This window comes from Drosophila melanogaster, chromosome X (assembly GCF_000001215.4).
Source record: "Drosophila melanogaster chromosome X".
In the NCBI taxonomy this organism is placed as follows: domain Eukaryota; kingdom Metazoa; phylum Arthropoda; class Insecta; order Diptera; family Drosophilidae; genus Drosophila; species Drosophila melanogaster.
Genome location: NC_004354.4, coordinates 18274088 through 18292379, shown reverse-complemented (window position 1 = coordinate 18292379; position 18292 = coordinate 18274088). Strand labels below are relative to the sequence as shown.

Below are 18292 nucleotides of genomic sequence, written 5' to 3'. Positions count from 1 at the left end.
ACTGAGTAATTGCTGGTGATATTTATGCGAGGAAGCGTCCGACTTTTGCGGTGCTACCCAGTCTTCACCCTTCCGCTGCCCCTGCCGGCTGCTTATTATTTGCTTGCCCCACAACGCGTTCGCTGCGGCATATTGATTAGCAGGAAAACGCGGCGATAAGAGGCGTCCACACGCTTTCAGTTGTGACGTATTCCACGTGGCGACGAGTGAGTAATCGCAAGTAGTTCGCAATCGAATGCGAAACGTCACCGAGCTGAATGTTATTGTTTATTTATAATTTCTATACTCCAACTCATTCACAGTAGAAACGCAGTGATGCAAATTGCATTCTTCTATGTTTGTTATTCACTCTATTCACAAATATCCGAAGCTATTTCTGTGGGGTTCGTAGTTGATGGGGCTTATCAACTCGTAATGCCTATTTATATATATAGTCACTCCTGAGGGATCAAAGTTAAGCAGTAGTGGATCGATGATTGGGTGCCTATATTGCTCCCATTTGTATATTGTAGTTTGCAGATATTGTAGTTCCATAATTTCCGATCTGCATGTCGCAGTTCGATGACTGGCCATTTGCCGCGGCTTTGATTCATTCACTTAACTAATGAACTCTGGACTTTATTCTTGATAATTTTGATTGTTTCGCTTCTTATTATTTCAGCTATAAATTTCTTAATAATCCTTATCAACATTGCCACGGGTATATACATGGAAAAAACTCTAGTTTCATCCTTTCTCCATGTGCATATAAATTTTAAAGATTTTAGAAATTCGTTGTAATATTGATTACTAATATTACCATGGTAGTGAATCTGATATCAATAATTTTGCACATATGCCAGCTTTAAACGGCGCAAAGACTTGAATTGTATATTATATGTATTATATGTGATTGTAGCTCAAAGATATTATATCTTCCAGTACACATATCTTCGCGTAGGAGATCTGTGGATTCGTTGGGTTGGCTCTTCTTTTTGGGGCTGACTTCTGCGGCTGCTGCTGCCGCTTGCAGCGTTGTGGGGCACATGTACACACTCTCAGTTGAATGTTGCTGCCGTGCATGTTGCTGTTGCGGCTGTTGCTGTTGCTGATGCGGCTGTGGTTGCTGCTCGCATAACATCACATACCGCAAAGCAGTGTGTTTGCTGTCTCTCGGAATGTAAATCATTCGCTAAGTACGCTTGATTTAGGCGACCATCGCACTACATTCTTCGACGAGGACAGCGGAGCCGTCGGAAGACGGGGGCAGGCATCACCGGCGGCGGCGCGGGGGGTTGCCAAGACTGCGGCTGGGACTGAGATGGAGGCCGTGAGCCTGGCTGACAGATGGCTGGCCGTCCGTCCGTCCATTCGTCCGTCCGCCTGTCCGTCCGACGTTTTTGGCGGCTCGATGCAGATACACGAGCACTTTCCAGCCAGGGCCTCAAACTGACGAGCTGACGACGAAAGCAATACGCCATACATAACTCATCGCACATAATGAGACTGCAATAATTCACTTGCTCTGCATGCTCTCTCTCTCTCTCTCTCTCTCCCTCTCTACCTCTCTTTCTCCGCCTTTCTACCCGTCTCTCTCCCACCTTACTGCTGTCCATTTTCCTGCCCTGATCCCCATACCCCCCGGCTCAAAGATACAGATACTATGTCCAGACTTTGGCCCAGACGGCGGCCCACACGCACAAAAAAGTGGCGATGTAATTTAAATATTGCATAAATATCTTTAGATTTACTAAAATATGGTAAAAGATAAAATTTCATATAAGCAATTTTTATTTTATTTGAAGTGTTCTTCTATTTATTTTAGCAATGTACTTAGATAGTTATCCTGTGAGGTGAATATTTATGTTAAGCACAGCATATCTTTAGCCATCTACATATGTATGCTGATGTAGTAAAAATTTAAGATATGCGTAATTATATAATGGACTTATTTCACTTGAAGGTGTATCTTTGAAATAAAATCAACGCTATTCATTCTACATATTATAAATAAAGTGTTTGCAGATGTAATAAGCTTACATAGTCTATAATTTATCTATACATCACAAGTAACTGACATTTTTCCGAGTGCTTCCTTGTAGCCAGAAGCCCCTGCAACTCCCCCCCCCTCCTCCCTCCACCACCTTCCAGCCACGCTTATCTTTCCGATTCAGCTGCAGATTCACGATCAGGTTGGCGATCGCATTCGCATTCGCATTCGGAGTCGTCCGTCCGCAAGTGGAAATCTTCATGCACTCCTAGTTTTCTGTAATTAAGTGTAATGAGCGTAATTGCTAATGTGTAGCACGGATCTCGAACTCCGAAGATCTCCGATCTGCCATCTCCGATCTTCGATCTTCGATCTTCGATCACCGATCGCCGTCGATCCCCCGCTCATTCTCCATCTCTCTGCAGATTTAGTTATAGCCCAGGGGCAGCCCCATTCCGGGCCAAAAGCAAAGCAAAAGCAAACCGAAACGAACCGAACCGAACCAAACGAAAGCCAAGAAAACCCGCTGGCGAGGATCGTGATCTCGACAAAGTGAAATTAAAATGTATGACAAAGTGCGTGCAATAATTCGTGCAAGTTTAATGAGCGGAGCCGCAATGCGATGGACATCGTCTAATTGCACTAGATATGGATATTTTAATTGAATGAGAACGCTGTCATATTAGTGGCCAGCAATTAGTCCGATTTGTCCATCGCCGGACGGGCCACACTTGGTCAGTTCCCGATCCTTCCAGCCGGCGATGTCTCCTCCCTGGATTTGTTAATCAAATATTGTCGCGATCCGGTGCACAGAGGAAAATATATATCTACTTTCAATGTGTATAATGCTAAACTATCTAAACTATCAGCTAATTTAATAACTAGTTATCGGTATCCTTGTTAAATGCAATTTCTATCATGAATAATATGAATAATATCATAACGAAATAAACTTCGATTTTGGTCGCACGCAAGCGGTTCTGTTGTTTTCAATCACTTCCTTCTGTTGACCTCCATCCTCCGATATAGATATCTTTTTTTTTTTTTTCTGACTGCATACAGCTGCGGATCGGCTGGGATCGGATCGGCCCAGACTAGCTCCATAATGGGCAACCAATTAACTGCAGTCCGGTCGCGTTCGGTTTAATGAACTGTCCAGGATTACATGAGCACTCGAGCATCTGAGCATCTGAGCAGCGGAGTGTCTGAGTATCTGAGGACTGGCGGCGAATGCGACTACAACTGCAGTTGCAACTGCAACGGATGATATCAGTTAACAAGATCGACACCGCATTCCACATCCACGTCCACATCCCTTAAAAGGGAGCGGGGGAGGAAGGGAGCGCGATTCCATATTCAAATATTTGACCATCGCATTCGCCTGTGAAGTTTTGTCCTGGCCCTTTTGTCCGAAAGGGGTTCCGTCAATATTTGACGGGCCACTTGTGAATTGTGACCTCACCCTTCGGCCTTTCCCCTTTCCCTTTTCCCCCGCCCCTTCGCCATGCCATCCAACTCCCGCGCCCGCGGTGAGAGTATGCGTGTGTTCCCATTGAGTGATTGCCTTCGTATTTGACTGATTGACTTGCGCCCCTCAGCATCTCTCTCTCTCTCGCACTCTCACTCTCCCTCTCCCTCATTTACCATCGGCGTATCGGTTCTGTTTGCGCCCTGATCCTGTCCAGCGATAAGCTGGCACCACCCCCACCCCTCCACGGCCAGGATAACACAGGCACACGCTCATCAATTTCGACTCCTGACCAGATTCAAACTCGGATGCAAAGTATGTGCACATGGAGAAAATATTATCATACATTCATGTTATTCATATTATTCATTCTATATTATCAATAAGGGTTTTGCATATACAAGAATATTGGAATACAAAAATATAAGTTTAACATATGCTATAGACTTGTATATAATATAAATATTTTTGATGAAAAATGAATGAAAAGCAGAATAAGTTTCATTATCATTTCGTAAAGTTACTAACAAAGCTATTATATAATAATAATATGATATGTAATATAAATAGGAATGGTTACAATTGCTATTCAAAAGTGTACTAAGCCAGTGTACATTGTATAGCAATTATTAATTCACTATTATTTGATCTTTTACTAGTAAGTAATTTCAGAAACATATTGTTACTATTATATTATTGAGTTTAGAAATTTTCCACTACAGATATAGATATATAGATATTTTTAAATCCAGTACTTAAACGCATATTTCCTGAGTGTACATGATTTCCCGCAGTCCTTCGCATTCCCTTTTTGTGTACCGAAAGTCTGGCGCCAAACTGGCCATTAATTATATCAATTCCATTGTAGCAATGGCCATCAAAATCGGCATCTGAATCGCCAGAGCGTCGCATTGGAATTCGTTTTCAGGACATCTCATCTTATTGCATCTGATCTCACCTGGGTGGGAAGCCACCGCCACCTTTTTCGCACGGAGTGAGCAACTGTTTCCCAAATAGCCGCAAAAGGTCAAGAGCTGATGTGGCATTCATTGACAATTAAAAACGCTCGCCCATTGTCCGCCACTGATCACTTCATTGTGCGACTGTCCAGCTGCCCCTCGTCCTCACTCGCACCGCTTCATACCGCTTCGCACACCCCCCAACCCCCGCTTCGTGTGAGTACCGCCTTTGTCCCGCTGGCAGGCGATTCAATTGTCATTTGTTGGCCGTTGCAGAGTGGGCGCGTCGCGTCGCCTTTGATGTGAGTGGATCGATCCCTCGATGGTTCTTTCATAATTTGTGTCACTTTATGTGCAGACGCTCGAGTGCAGACAATTGAATACGAATCCCATTTCGCAATTGAAAACACCTTTCGACCTTATTAAGCGGAAAATTCGGGAGGTTGCATGAAAACGCCAAAAAAAAAGCCATGAAAATGCCGCCTCATTGTTAAGTGATCGTAATTTATTTGGGCCAAGGCGCCGCTTAGACGGCATGAGGATGGGTATACGTATGTCCTGGTCAGATGGTTATTGAATGGCCCGATTTGAGGGCCAACAAATGGAGAAAGTTAATGGAATTACAGCTGGCCATGTCGGTCAGTCACTCAAATATGAGGCAATCGCTATGGGAACGGCACAAAAAGTCACTTAAACCTTGAATATTTCGAAGCTGAGCTACATAACTTTTGCAATTCAATTAGAAGTACCTGTATTATATTTTCTTTTATATTTTATTCACACACAAGTGAAAAGTCTCCTTGGCACACCTTAGCTGGGAGAAGACCTTCCTTTGCCACAATGATGACACTTCTGGGAAGTGTCGCACTTTTTCCCATCCAGCACTCTGGCCAAGTTGACTGTTTTCAGTGTCGTCAGCAAATCGAGCTCAACCTCGAATTTTGCAGCTCGACAATTATGCTTACAATAAGATCGCATCTAATGGAAATTTTATTATATTTTATTTGATTGCCCAAGAGCAAATGAAAAGATGAACAGATGAGCAGCTGGCCAGCGGTCGGAGCATTGCTTTCGATTCGATTCCGTGAACGGAGAAACTGCTGAGCAGCGACTTGGGCAAGAGTTGTGGCTGTGGGGATTTCAACACCTCAGTGAGATGGCCAGACTCCGACATCTCCGCCAGCTCCGCCAGCTCCTCGAGTTCCCCGCACTCCTGGAGAATCTTCCGTATGGCGCGGGAGATTCCCACAGGCGGACGGCAATCGCTGAGCCAGCGATTTAGGTTCGTGGGAGAGTCGCGAATCAGAAACTCCACGCGAATCGTTTTACAATCGGAACTATTGGAGTTACTGGACACTGGACACACGCCCTGGTGGGCGGTCTTCGCGCCACGCCCCCTTCGCCGCTGAGCCACCGAACCACTGGAGGCTTGGGAACACTTAGGGAACATAAATGTAACGCCATTATCGGAGGAAATCTGCAGCGGAAAACATAACTCAAAAATACACACGGCGAATACAAGTTAAATATAAAATAAGAGGGGGAAAAGCAAGAAAAACACACAAATGAAATAAGATATTTTAAATTAATTGCCGTCGCACTGTCGACCAAGATCACAAAAAATCTGAAACAAAAACAGTTCCCTGCACGTGACTTGTGACGGGCCAAGTTGGACACAAAATATCCAGAGATTTAAAACTGAACAGAAAACAGAAACAAAACAAAGTGAACATTTAGATTAGATCTGTGCAGGCGCAAAAGTTCATTCAGCAGGAGCCAGGAGAGGAGAGGTCCCAAAAACAAGGGAGCCTGGCTCTCGACAGCACGGATACCCATTAAAGGAAGAGATGTTAGTTCTTAAGACAACATAGCAAGTTTGGGATGTAAAAAGTAGAATCGCGTTGAATTTAAATATAAAATATTTCTGAGATTATACAGTTGTTTTGTATAAAGTATCTACGAAGTTATATTCGCATTTGGAATTCTTGATGGTTATCCTTTATAAGGACATCATTAATAGTTTTCTCGGTGGTTCGGTCATTAAAAGCACCAAAATACCATAAAACAAGCCACTAATTTCTATAAGTACTCAACCCTTGATACCTTTGTTCCCACAATACGCACCATAATGCATATGCCCCGAAAAACAAGGGGTTTCCGGAGAGGGAAAGAGAGGGAGCGAAAAAGAGAGAGAGACAGATCGAGTGAGAGGGGTGAAGGCATTTCAACATTTCTCATAGAAAGACATAATTTTCAATTTAATAAAGGTCAGGCCAATAAAAACCTATCAAAACTGAAGATAGATGTGCGCTACGTGCACCTGAAAGGGACAAAAGGGTTGACGCAGCCTGCATGCAAAGCAGCCAGAGGGAGAGGGAGCTATCGGCGGATGGCCATGAATGGGATCGCATAGTTGCATGTGCGCCTCATTCGGATGGATCTCGGACCTGGCCAAGATCACTGGCCACAGATCTTCGCCAGATCAGCGGACGACGGAGAGGCTGCCGCAGGGAGAGCACACAATAAAATCAGACCGATAACCATCTTTACTGGAGACGCAGACAGAGATGGAGATGGCGATGGAGAATGGGAATGCATCCCTCTCTGTCGCTCTATCTTTGGCATATTAAATTGTTGAATCAGTCACCGAGAAGGAGTCGGAGTAGGAGTAGCTGATGCAGTTGGAGATGGAGGAGCTGTGCTGGGCAGACAAATCGGAGCACGTACACCGAGTCCGAAATTAATGACAATTGCTGATTGTGTGCGATAAACCCGATTCGGGTACTCCGGCAAACCGCAGTGGAGAACATCAAAAATCCAGGGCTCAGTGAAGGTGCGCGCGTAGATTCCGGCCCAGCGATAAGGCCGGGAGAATTGGAGATCTGTGAAAGGAAGAGCCGAGAAGGGAGATTCGGGAACGGGGAATGGAGAATGGAGAATGGTGAATCAAGAGCGGCGACAAACATTTCTTGTCGTTAAATCGCTGGTGTTTTGTGTGCAGCTGACAAAAAGGGACAAAGGTGACCCCGACTCCAACTCCGACTACGACTACGACCTCGATTCCGATTCCGATCCCGATCCCGATCCCGACCCAAGCCAAAAACCCAAACCCAAAACCCAGGGGAGAGAATTATTATATGGCTCATAAAATATTTGAACAAGTCTATAAATGCCGCGTAATTCTGCTGCAATTAAAGCCACGGCGACGATCGTAAAGGGGAATTGTTTGGACACTTTTATGTCTCTCTTACATCTCATCCAGCACGGTGCGTATGCGCAATTTCGGTGGGAATATATCTCGTATATACTATACCCCCACACATGAGTGTAATTGATATGGCGCCAGGAGAGGACCACCCAATCCGCAGATAAACTCTCGATGCATTTGTACTTTCAATGGTTTGTATTTGTATATTTGTATATTTGTGTTTGTATTTGATGTCTAAAATGTTAATTCCTAATCAAAGCTAAGTTACATAGAGGTGTAAATCGTACATACATATATCAGTGTGTAAATATAGTCGGGGGAGATATATAGCTTGTGGCCGTCGCGGAGCGTTGTGTTTACTTTAATCATCTACTATCACAGCATCGTAATACAAGGCAAAGTATATCTAGTATACTTAGTATCTAGCGGAATGTGCGGCAGATTGTTGGCGAGTTGCAATAATAAATAATACAATGGGACTTAAAGCTATCAAAAAAAAAAAAAAAAAATAATAATAATAAATTTAGTCGGAGAAAACATTACTATCGTGTTAGAATATCGAGAAAACTGGGTATCTCAAATTCACGTCTGTGGTGGATTGTTCACATTACTTATTCGGTTTTTCATAGCCTTGTGATTGTCGGGGATTCCTCGTGATTTGTCGTGACTGGTGTGGCGTGGCGTGAGTAATAAATATTGGATGTTTAATAAATTAAGGATGTCTTCATGGAATGAGCCTCGTTGTGTGGAATGGAGGTTTCGCCGGTTCTGAGCTCTTGGCTATAGCTACTTTCTACTTTCTACTCTCTGCTCTCTGCTCTCGTCTAGAGTTTCTTCTGGATCGCCTTTGGCACGTGGGTGGTCGCCTTGCACAGACTCTTACGCTGGTTCGCGAGTATCTTGCGGATACTCTTGAGATACTGCACAAACTTCAGTTTGGTGAAGAGGGCGTGCTGCTCCAGGACCATCAGGTCGTCGGGCGGTGGTGGTACATCCTCCCCGCGTGCGGCCAAGGTCGCCTGCTGGTGCAGCTCCACGAGTGGCACCAACGTCGAGTTGAACTGCTGCAGACGCTTCTCCATCAGCTTGCGCGGCAGTATCTTGTAGGTGACCACCGGTTGGGCCTGGCGCCGCTTCTTCTGGCCCCTCGGCTGTGGCGCCCGCTGCCTGTTGGGTGTGTACAGCAGGTTGGTCAGGTTGATGGCCTCCTCCACGCTGCAGAGCACCTCGCGGGCGGACTTCCGCATCCTTCCCAGCTCGTCGGAGAGCACGCTCTTCGCCTGCAGGTTGGCCAGGTCCCAGTGCAACTTGATGTTGCGCATGTACGTGAAGGCGCCCACGTAAATCTGCAGGTCGCGATGGGCGTGGCGAAGGTTCAACTGGAATGGGCAAGGAAAAAGATTGGAAGCGGGTTAGTTAAATTGATTTGTCAAGAAATATGAATACTATGAATGGGAACATGACTAATTGATAACTTTGATCTGCAATGAGAGGTTCTCTGTTGATAAGAATCTATGGATTCATATTTGTACACCCATTTTATATATACTAGTTTTTAGATTAAATTAAGTGCTCTATTTATATCATTAACTGTCCATGAACTTGTAAACTTATATATTCCCAACTTAATCATCATAGTTACCCCAACCCATATTGGAGATCAACTCCATAATCCTTGATTATATCAGCATAGAATTGAAAATAAAACAATTATATGGCAAAGTATGATATTTTTAAGTATTTAACGCCTTAATTACTTGTATCGCCATGAATGAAGGTCGGGGTTATCTTTATTGAATAAACCTTTTTCTGCACTCGCTTGCAATAAAAATCCCCAATTGTAAAATTAAAGTATTAGAAACGGCGAAACCTTGGCGGAAATTGCGATATCCATATCGCATATGGTGTATATAGTCGATCCTATAGTTCGAATTTTTTGGGTTGAGTGAACTGAGCCCACCAGCCCCTTTGCGGACCCCCCCCCCCCCCCCCTCCCATCGCACACACACTCCCCTCATCCCAACGACCAGAAACTTATCTGGCCGGCGGCTGAAAGTGAAAATCAAGCCGAACGCTCGCGCCGCTCTCTCGTAACTGTTTTTTGAGTTCTCGGCTACGCTTCGGCTGGCCGCTCGTGACGTCGACGTTGGCTCTTCGTTTCATTCATGTCGCGCTCGCCGCATGCCGCCGCTCACCCTTTCCCGCTCCCGCTCCCGCTCCCGCTCGCTCTCGCTGGAGTTTCGGGGGAATCCACGGCTCTGTTTCATATGAATCACATATCGCGTATACGCTCCGCGCCCCGTATCCCCCCGATCAACGACCACAAACGGCGTGTGTGTGTCATTTGCAATAAACGAGCGTTGTGAACTACTCAAACATATTATCGTTAAGGTCATTTCTTCTTCCGAACCGATCCGCTGCGGTATCAGCGAATTCGTTGTTTTCCTTTTTTTTTTTGGGTGGGTATGAGCGAATGCATGACGTCAAAAGGCCGTCGATTCTCGGTATCGAAACGATCCATCTAAATATAGAGTTCTTCTATCAGTCCCGTTTGCCACCTCGTCGTCGGATCGGGTTCCGATCTGGGGGTTCCGTTTCACTCTGTTCCGGGGATGTCAACAATTAGTTGGCACAATTGGCATTGACGTAGCCGATATTGGCCAAATATTGACACACATCCCGAGCGGCAAGTTCCCGAGCTTGGTGCAGAGTGAGAAAAGGTGGATCGACTGGTCGAATCGAGTAGTGTGTGATCAAAGGTATCTACTGAAAAACTCAACACGAAAGAGTACTTATAAGCAGCGAAGGCAGTCAATTGTTACCCTCATTTTCTCACAGTGTGATCCGCGAGGCCCAGGTACTTTTCCCAGACTATGACGACAATTGAGAAATTTCAGCGAAAGCCAAACTTTGCTCATCGCCCTGAATAGACGATTGAGTGGAATCGCTGGCTAAGTGAATGAATGGATGAAATGGAATGGCAACTATGATGGGACTGGCTAAGTTTAGCAGAACGGGTAATTAAAAAAAAAAATAAAAACCAAATTCCCAGGGGGTGGCGACCTTTGAGACTCCACTTGCACTCTGAACGCGACTTTTGGCTGACTCGAAGTGAGTCGGCGGTTTTCGCGGATCTTGACCACACTTGAGATTTTTCGCCGCACCTGCGATCTCATAAAAGTATCTGTTTATGGCCACGCCAAGTGAACTACACTCATCTGGTTATCTGCAGATATTACTGTCCTATACGAAACTTTCCCGGACACCAAGGAATTAGCACGTTGGGGCAACCAAGCCGATCTCGACCGATTCACGAAGCGACATCCACCTCATTGAAATGTGGACTAGACCCTTTCTAGTGCACGGCGTTTGTCATACTTGGTCACGTATCGACTGGTACTCCGTGGCAATCATTTCGCAAGTACCGCCATCCACATTCCGGAGCCCACATTCTATATTACTTCCATTACTTCCATTATTCACTGGCCTATCGGTCACTCCGGGTTTTTCCTCAACTGGTCTTGCTCATTTCACCGTGTCAGTGCGAAAATATTTCCGAATTCCCAGACCCCGACAATTTGGCATTACTAAACGGTTCCACTCTATTAACATCAAACTGTCCGCAACTCGAGGGTCTCGAAATTGAAAAGCTCCATAATTTTCCTCTCGCCATAATTCAGATGTCCGTGGCGAATCCAATTCGAAATTTGATTAGCTTCTGTTTGTTGTTGTTTACTTGTCAAAAGTGTAAATAAAATGTGCCGCTTGATTTTATTTTGTTTATTCAACAAATTATCCACTTCAGATACGAATTGAGATTCGGATTGAACTTCGTTTTCAGATTCAGATACAGCTTCAGCTTCAGCTTCAGCCTCAATTCGGATCGATCCAATCTACGGATTGGCCATAAAACGTGATCGCTGGATCAAGGCCGGTTTGGGGGGGATCGCGATGGATCTATATAAACAATAATCGAAAAAAAAAGCGCGCGCGCCGTCAATTTGCTCTTAATCTTAATGTGGTTATGGCATCGATTGCTAATGTTTTCCCTCGTGCTGTTGTTGTTTGCTACCAATGCAAATCGACGGTTAATGGGGCGTCCCGAAATGCCGGCTAATGCTGACAAAACGAACGAGGTGCGATCGAAAAGTTGGCGGCACTTAAGTGCTCAATGCAAGTTGCTGTTGGAAGTGTTGTCAAAACAACTCCATCATCAAGCTAGCACATATGAACTATATACATATCTCAATCTTTATTTCCTTAGTTTCCTTCATACCCCTCTATATAGATTGATAAATTCCCTTAATCACGCAAACAAACTATGGCAACAACTCTCGCGGCTGGCGGCACGATTCCCTCGGATTCGGACTCATATGACCGCTCCACTCGCCATTAGCTTGTGACGGCCTGTTTGCACCTACGCAGGTGAACGGGGCGAACGCCTCACGTGACCCTCTTTTTTATCACCTCAAGCTCCCTGGCAACAGAAGAACCCCCCGCGAGTGTTTGATGTTTGTAAATGATCCAGTAGTTCTTCACATGACGATATATGCATACATATATTATGCTTATGGCATATGGACGACACTCACCTGTTTGCTAGTGAGATTCAGACGGGGCAGGAATCTGTAGTTTCCCTTATAGAATCGCCACTTGTTCTTCTCGACAATGTCCAGAGTCTTGGTGCTCACTGTGGCCAGCTTGTCCGCATTGGTGGTGATCCTGGCCTTGTCCTCGGCCTGGATGCCCCGCAGCTCGCGGCCCGTTTGGTTCTGTAGATTCTGCAGGATCTGAAATAGATACAAATACATATATACATATAGATAATAGTGTGTGAATTAGTTGTGCCAATTTATTTATCAGCTAAGAGCCAACTTTCGCTTGAAACTTACCCTTTGGCGTTTCTTGCAGCGTTTCGCCTTGCTGTGCGTTTCGTTCAGACCCGTGGGCTTCAGATTGCAGGTGTTCTCCCAGTCCAGATGCGTACTGCTGGCATTCAATTTCTGCTGGAAGGTCAGCCGGAAGTTGGCCGCTCTGGAACGCTTCTGTAGGTGCTTCAGGGGATTGGTGGGATTGATGGGACTGGAGGGGCTGTCAGTGGGCGGGGTGGCCAGGTGACTGGGCGCCGCTGAGACGCCACAACCGCCGCCGGAGAGGGCAAACTGGGACATGGCCAAGGCGAGTAAGATCAGTGACCAGTTCCTGTTCAGGCGTCGTCGTCGATCCACGAACGGCGGTTGCGGCTGCGGTTCCACTGGATTCCTGGTTCTGGCCGTTTTGTTACCGCTCCGGCTACCGCTTCCGCTGCTCCTGCTGACGTCGAGCGGGCGGTCAGCTGTCGTCTGTGGATGGAAAAAGTTCCGAAATAAGCTAAACAAAATTTATACAAACACGCAAAGCCCTCAAGATAACACAGTTTCATTTTTTTCCCACCCATAATGGCTCGAGTTTCACTACGACTTCTTGACGTCACATCTTCGTCAGACGTCGTCGGTGTTTAGCATGAGAAAAGTCTAGCAACAGGTTATACTATTATTAGTTACCAAAAAAAAAAAAAAAAAAAAAAAATCAAATACGTATGTTCGATTTTCAGTTATTTACATACTCAAACTTTGGCCGAAAAGAGGGTTCGGTTGGCCAAATGTATTCCCCCTGCCGAGGGACCAATTACCATAAGTCAAGACTAACGGACGCTGCGCGGACAACTGAACTGAACCGACTGGTTATATATTATCTTGGCCAACTTTTGCCAAATATAAACCAAAATTCGCGCACGTGATGGTACGGATGTGTGATTGTGGTGCGATTGTTTTGTGTTATTTTGTGTGTGTTAGTGCCTGAGTGGGCGAATTATGATGATTGTTGGCTGCTTGGGGATTCCCGCTGGACGCACTTATGCGCAAACCCATACGCACACATATAAATATAATCGCAATTGTTTGGGGGGCCCGAAGCATGCGCGATTTGTTATTATTATCGTTTGCGCTTTAGCTACAGCTACGGCCATTGCTAGTGCCGTCTTTATCTGGCTGAAATAATTATTTCAAATTAAAAATAAATTTCTTTATTTAGCCAAATTATCATGAATCATCGTGTGTCGGGTGGAGGTCGACTTGCAAAGGTAGTGGTGATAGTGGTGCCACCGCACTGGCGGTGGCGGTGCTATCTCATATTGTCTGGTGGGGTAGGCTCCAATCGCTCCACACGCCTCCTACACATCGAGCAGCATGGTCAACGAAACATTGGTCTTGCAAACTTTTGTGAAATTCACTCTCTCTTGCCGTGCGTTTTCGCTCTCCGGCTCTTTATCGCGGTCCCTTTGCCCGGACCTTGTCCTCCTGTCTGTGCCGAATCGCTAACGCTTGTAGTGACAACCGCTGACGCATCCAATCTTCAATTCCTGCCAAACACCAGCAACACCAGCACCACCAGCACCACCAGCACCACCAGCACCACCAGCACCACCAGCACCACTGGCACCACCACCCCCGCGGCACGAAACGTGTAAATTAATTTCACATGTTTCGCTCTTTTTTTGGCCATTTTTCGTCAAAAGGGTTTTTTTTTACAGTTGCAATAACTATTAAGTTAGTTGCATAAGTTGTGTGGTTGAATGGAACAATAAGTTCCCAATAAGTTAGAATAGTAATAGCAAATAAATGCAAGTCGCCCCTGTACGATTAGTCATACTCATCCGAAAATAACGTCCATAGGTTTTCAAATAACTTTGGGTTTTTCATAATTGTAATAACTTTAAAATGCTATGATTCACATGTGGAAAAATGAACTTAACATATTGTGCATCATGAATTTATAACTTGTTTTCAATGCCTATCACCAAACAGTGTCAGTGATTCACGAATGAGTTTCCCCCATGAGAGGCTGGAGATGATGGTCCCTTTCGGTTGTGAGCCCTATCCCCATCTCCAATCCCTAAACCCATCACACCTCCTCCTTGGGGCCAATTTCATCATGTGTGGGGTACGTGACACCTCACCTGACCATTGCAGCTCTTGGCAAGAACTCTGCGGGTTCAGAAGTATCGAGCGAAAGACACCTGTACCTATCAACAAACCGAGCACGCACAGGTGAATTCTCTTATCGGCAGCAGAAAAGGCAAATATAAAATCCCCGAAAAAATACGCGCCTGCGGTAGTTACTTGTACTTACCATTTACATAAAAATCGTTGGCTGGGAATTCCGCACAAAAATTCGTACTTGATTGACACGCACTTTGCTTTTGTAACGCTGTTAGTCTTTTCTTTGTGTGTATTTGCCGGAAAGAAGCTTCCAGAATGCAACGGGGAAAAAAACGAAAAAAAAAACTAACCAATAATAAAAGCGATCGCGATTTGGCGAATTTGGCGAATCAGGCGAATCAGGCGACTTTGTCGAATTTGTTGAATTTGTTGAATTTGGCTGCGTATCTTTGTATCTTTATATCGCGGCTGGACGAACTATCGCGTTAAGTGTCGACGCGCTGCCTTCGACTGTCTGCTATGATTTGATTCCGATTCGATCGAAGTCGAAGTCAACAGCGCTGTCGATTTCTTGCCGCTGGAGAGCGTGGAGTGGAGTGTTGTGGAGTGGATTGGAGTGGCTTTCTCGCCGTCTTTGCGTTGTTTTTTTGTACAATTTTTGCAGTAGCGTTTCTTCACTTTTTTTTCGCCTTTTCGCGTGCAGTGGTTATGTGTGTATATATATTTAGTTTTTTGTTTTTGTGGCCGGCGGAGACTGACTGAACTCCTCAGTTACTATGAGCATACTAATGAGGAGGCGGACGCCCAGTCCGCCGGTCATGTTCGCTCCGCTCGAATCGCCAAAGAAGCGGAAGAGAGACAGGGAGAGGCTCTCTCGGCTGTCATGAGTGTGCAATCGCAAGAAAAGCGCTCAAAACATTCGCCGAGTGCCAAAAACAACGCGAGAAAGCCATAAAAAAGCACAGCTGAGCGATAAAAAAAAACAAAAACGACTCATAGCGGCTGGGTGTGGACAATGGGTTACCCTGTACCCAGGGTACTAGCAACTAGGAGCAATAAGATACGCTGAAGAAAGCATGGAAAAAAGCAGAAGAAAAGTATAACTTTAACTAACTTTAGTTAACTTTAATAATACTAAATATGAGAGATAACATCTAAACTAGGCAACAACAAGTACAATCATCCAATAGCTATTCGATTGAGACCAATATTTGGTTAGTGAACTAGTAACAAATGTCATAAATATTCTATATTACGGCCATTCCGAACATAATAGATTTATTACCAATATTACCCAGTCGTAATGGGCGTGAAAAATACAAACGTTTAGTGAATGATTAGGCCAGCTAGATTTCAACACGATGAGAAATACTCACAGCTCTCCAGCGCTCCCCTTTGGGGGATGACACATAATCGGCGCACTGGAGTGGAGTGATTGATCGATTCGTCGACTGGGCCGATCTCCACCAGATAAGGTCGCTGGGAGAGCTATTCACTGTCTCTCCCGCTCGCAGATAAACAAAACATGTGTAATTTGCCTATTTGCCGGTCTCTGGGGAACGAAATGAGCGGCTACTTGGCTCTTATCGAATGACTTTCACTCGGCACACACTTCCGATTCACCGTTTCTCCGGATCTCCCGTTCTCCGATTTCGATTCCGAGACGATCGTTTCCGATCCGAAGCGAAACGATCCATTCCGTTCCGTTTTGTTCCGTTCCGAAGTAACCCCCGCAAATAGTCGGCAATTTATGGGGGTTGGCATGAATTTCAGTTATTTCCGTTCAATTTCACAAGAATATTACTCATACGCTCCGTCGGCCGCCGACAGCCGTCAATGACGACACGATTTGTTCAACCGCGAGCCGGGCTCTCACGCTCGCAGACACGGCGATTCATTCATGATTGCCGACTACGCTCCACCGGTCGACAGAATGCGGATGCCGAGAGGGGGTAGGCGCAACTGCGGGGTGGCGGTCTAAATTTCACCGCGCGCCAAAACCATGATCAATCGAAAAGTAATTGAGCACTCATCGTTACTCATGGCCAAAGTGGCGACGTCTCCGTTTTGTCGTTTACCGTTTACGGTTCACGCTTTGCCGCGTACCATGTACCGTGTACCGCTCACTGCCACTGCCACTCCCACTCGCCGTCGGCCGCCCAACGCCCACCGCTGGCGGCCAAACTTACGGATGGTGATCGGTGTCATGATTTGGCCGAGCTATTTTTAAACCATTGTACGAGGCACACTGGTACGGATCGGGTAACTGCTGCTTTTGATTTCGGCTTATCGTGTTGATCTGTCCAATTGGCGGATATTTCGAATTCGATTCAATTTGATTCGACTCGCTGCGAATTGACCAAAATTGGCCGTGTTTGCGGTATCTATATATATTATATGTATGTATATTATCGCAATCCAATGATTGTCTGTGCCTGCCATTCGGTGGCGTTAGTGTAAAACCCTAATGGCTAATGCATGACAATCGATGACGATGACTGGGGTGCCAGCGGCGGTGGCGTATGAGTAATATTTTTGACGTCTTTTGCCGCAATCATGTGAGACACGCGTGCGGCACATGGGGAAACTCTCGAGACTGTATGAATGGAAATGGAAATTGATTGGGATGTAGTGGAAACAATTTGCGGTTGGGGTGGAAAATTATTATTTTTTTTTTTTTTCACTTCGAAGGGGAAAAACTTGAATGAACTTTGGCTTGACTGGCAGTGTGCATAGTACGTAGACACGTACATAAGCTAACTTGCAATTTTCGAGGGGAAGAACTTTCTCGTTTTACATGTGGAACTAATTAATTACACTGGAAAGCGATCGAAATGCTACATTCTAAGTGGCTCATTAGGTGTATTTCGCGATTGAGCGCAATGGGTATGCTAATGTGCTTCGAGAACGATTTAATTTGGTGGAAAAGTAATCTTGAAATTTTCAGCACATTCAATTGGGTAGCATTCTATCATTTGATTCGGTGAAGCACAACTATACACTAGATTTTCGTAGAATCCCAGGTACAAAAGCCTTGGGAAAATTTCCAAGATATTCATAAGTTTCTATCAATACTTTATATAATTAATATGAATTATATTAAATATCTTCATGGGCATTAACTGAATTACCCGGAGTTTTTCTTTCGTGCAACATGCTGTTGTATAGTCATAGAAGATTCCACTGACCTACATACACGAACTTCCGGCGAGTTCTTCTGATAAGATCAGCTATAAATTGTGTTTTATAGTGCGCCGCGTCAAGTGTTAGCCATTTTATCAAATCGCACTCGAAATGAGTGAGCATAGAAATCATTTCGTTTTTCGGCCATGTGAAAATTCCCCAATAATGATATAATGTCTATCGCGATTGCAATCTTTAGAAATTTCTTGACTAGGCGGTGATAAGACAGCCGCAGAGAACTTTGAACCCGCGACCGTCGGCGAGATGCTGCCAGATGCCAGCTCATCGCGAGGAATTTGAGTTGGCTGTAACCGCATAATGCTAATTTATTGTCCAATCGATTTGAAACAGCAACTAAAGGCTGCAAAGTCAGAGAGTCAGGAGAGCGAAGCAGCGGTGAAAGTGAGTCATAAAAGCAGCGAAATCGCGGGGCCAGAAAACAATGCCAAATATTTTACGGCTAATGAAATTGGTTGCAGTGTCGCAGGGGCGATGGCTCTTGGCTTTTTGCTTGATTTTCCTCTT

The 18292-nt window shown here is 45.1% G+C and overlaps 1 protein-coding gene across 1 annotated transcript; it reads right to left on the bottom strand.

The window, feature by feature from the left end:
* Nucleotides 1-7783: 7783 nt before the first annotated feature.
* On the bottom strand, nt 7784-15147 carry upd3 (unpaired 3). The gene is made up of 4 exons (NM_001103544.2): nt 14775-15147; nt 12497-12946; nt 12197-12394; nt 7784-8983 (listed from the first exon to the last, which is right to left on the bottom strand). Exons 1-4 carry the CDS (start codon nt 14775-14777, stop codon nt 8429-8431), a joined length of 1206 nt encoding a protein of 401 aa, NP_001097014.1. The 5' UTR covers nt 14778-15147; the 3' UTR covers nt 7784-8428.
* Nucleotides 15148-18292: the final 3145 nt, after the last annotated feature.

Bases quoted from the DNA above. Each gene is read 5' to 3' on its own strand.
- upd3 (NM_001103544.2), bottom strand. The intron at 12,395-12,496 runs GTAAGTTTCAAG...TATCTATTTCAG, and splicing joins GCTGCAAGAAACGCCAAAGG to ATCCTGCAGAATCTACAGAA. The intron at 8,984-12,196 runs GTGAGTGTCGTC...TGCCCATTCCAG, and splicing joins TGAATCTCACTAGCAAACAG to TTGAACCTTCGCCACGCCCA.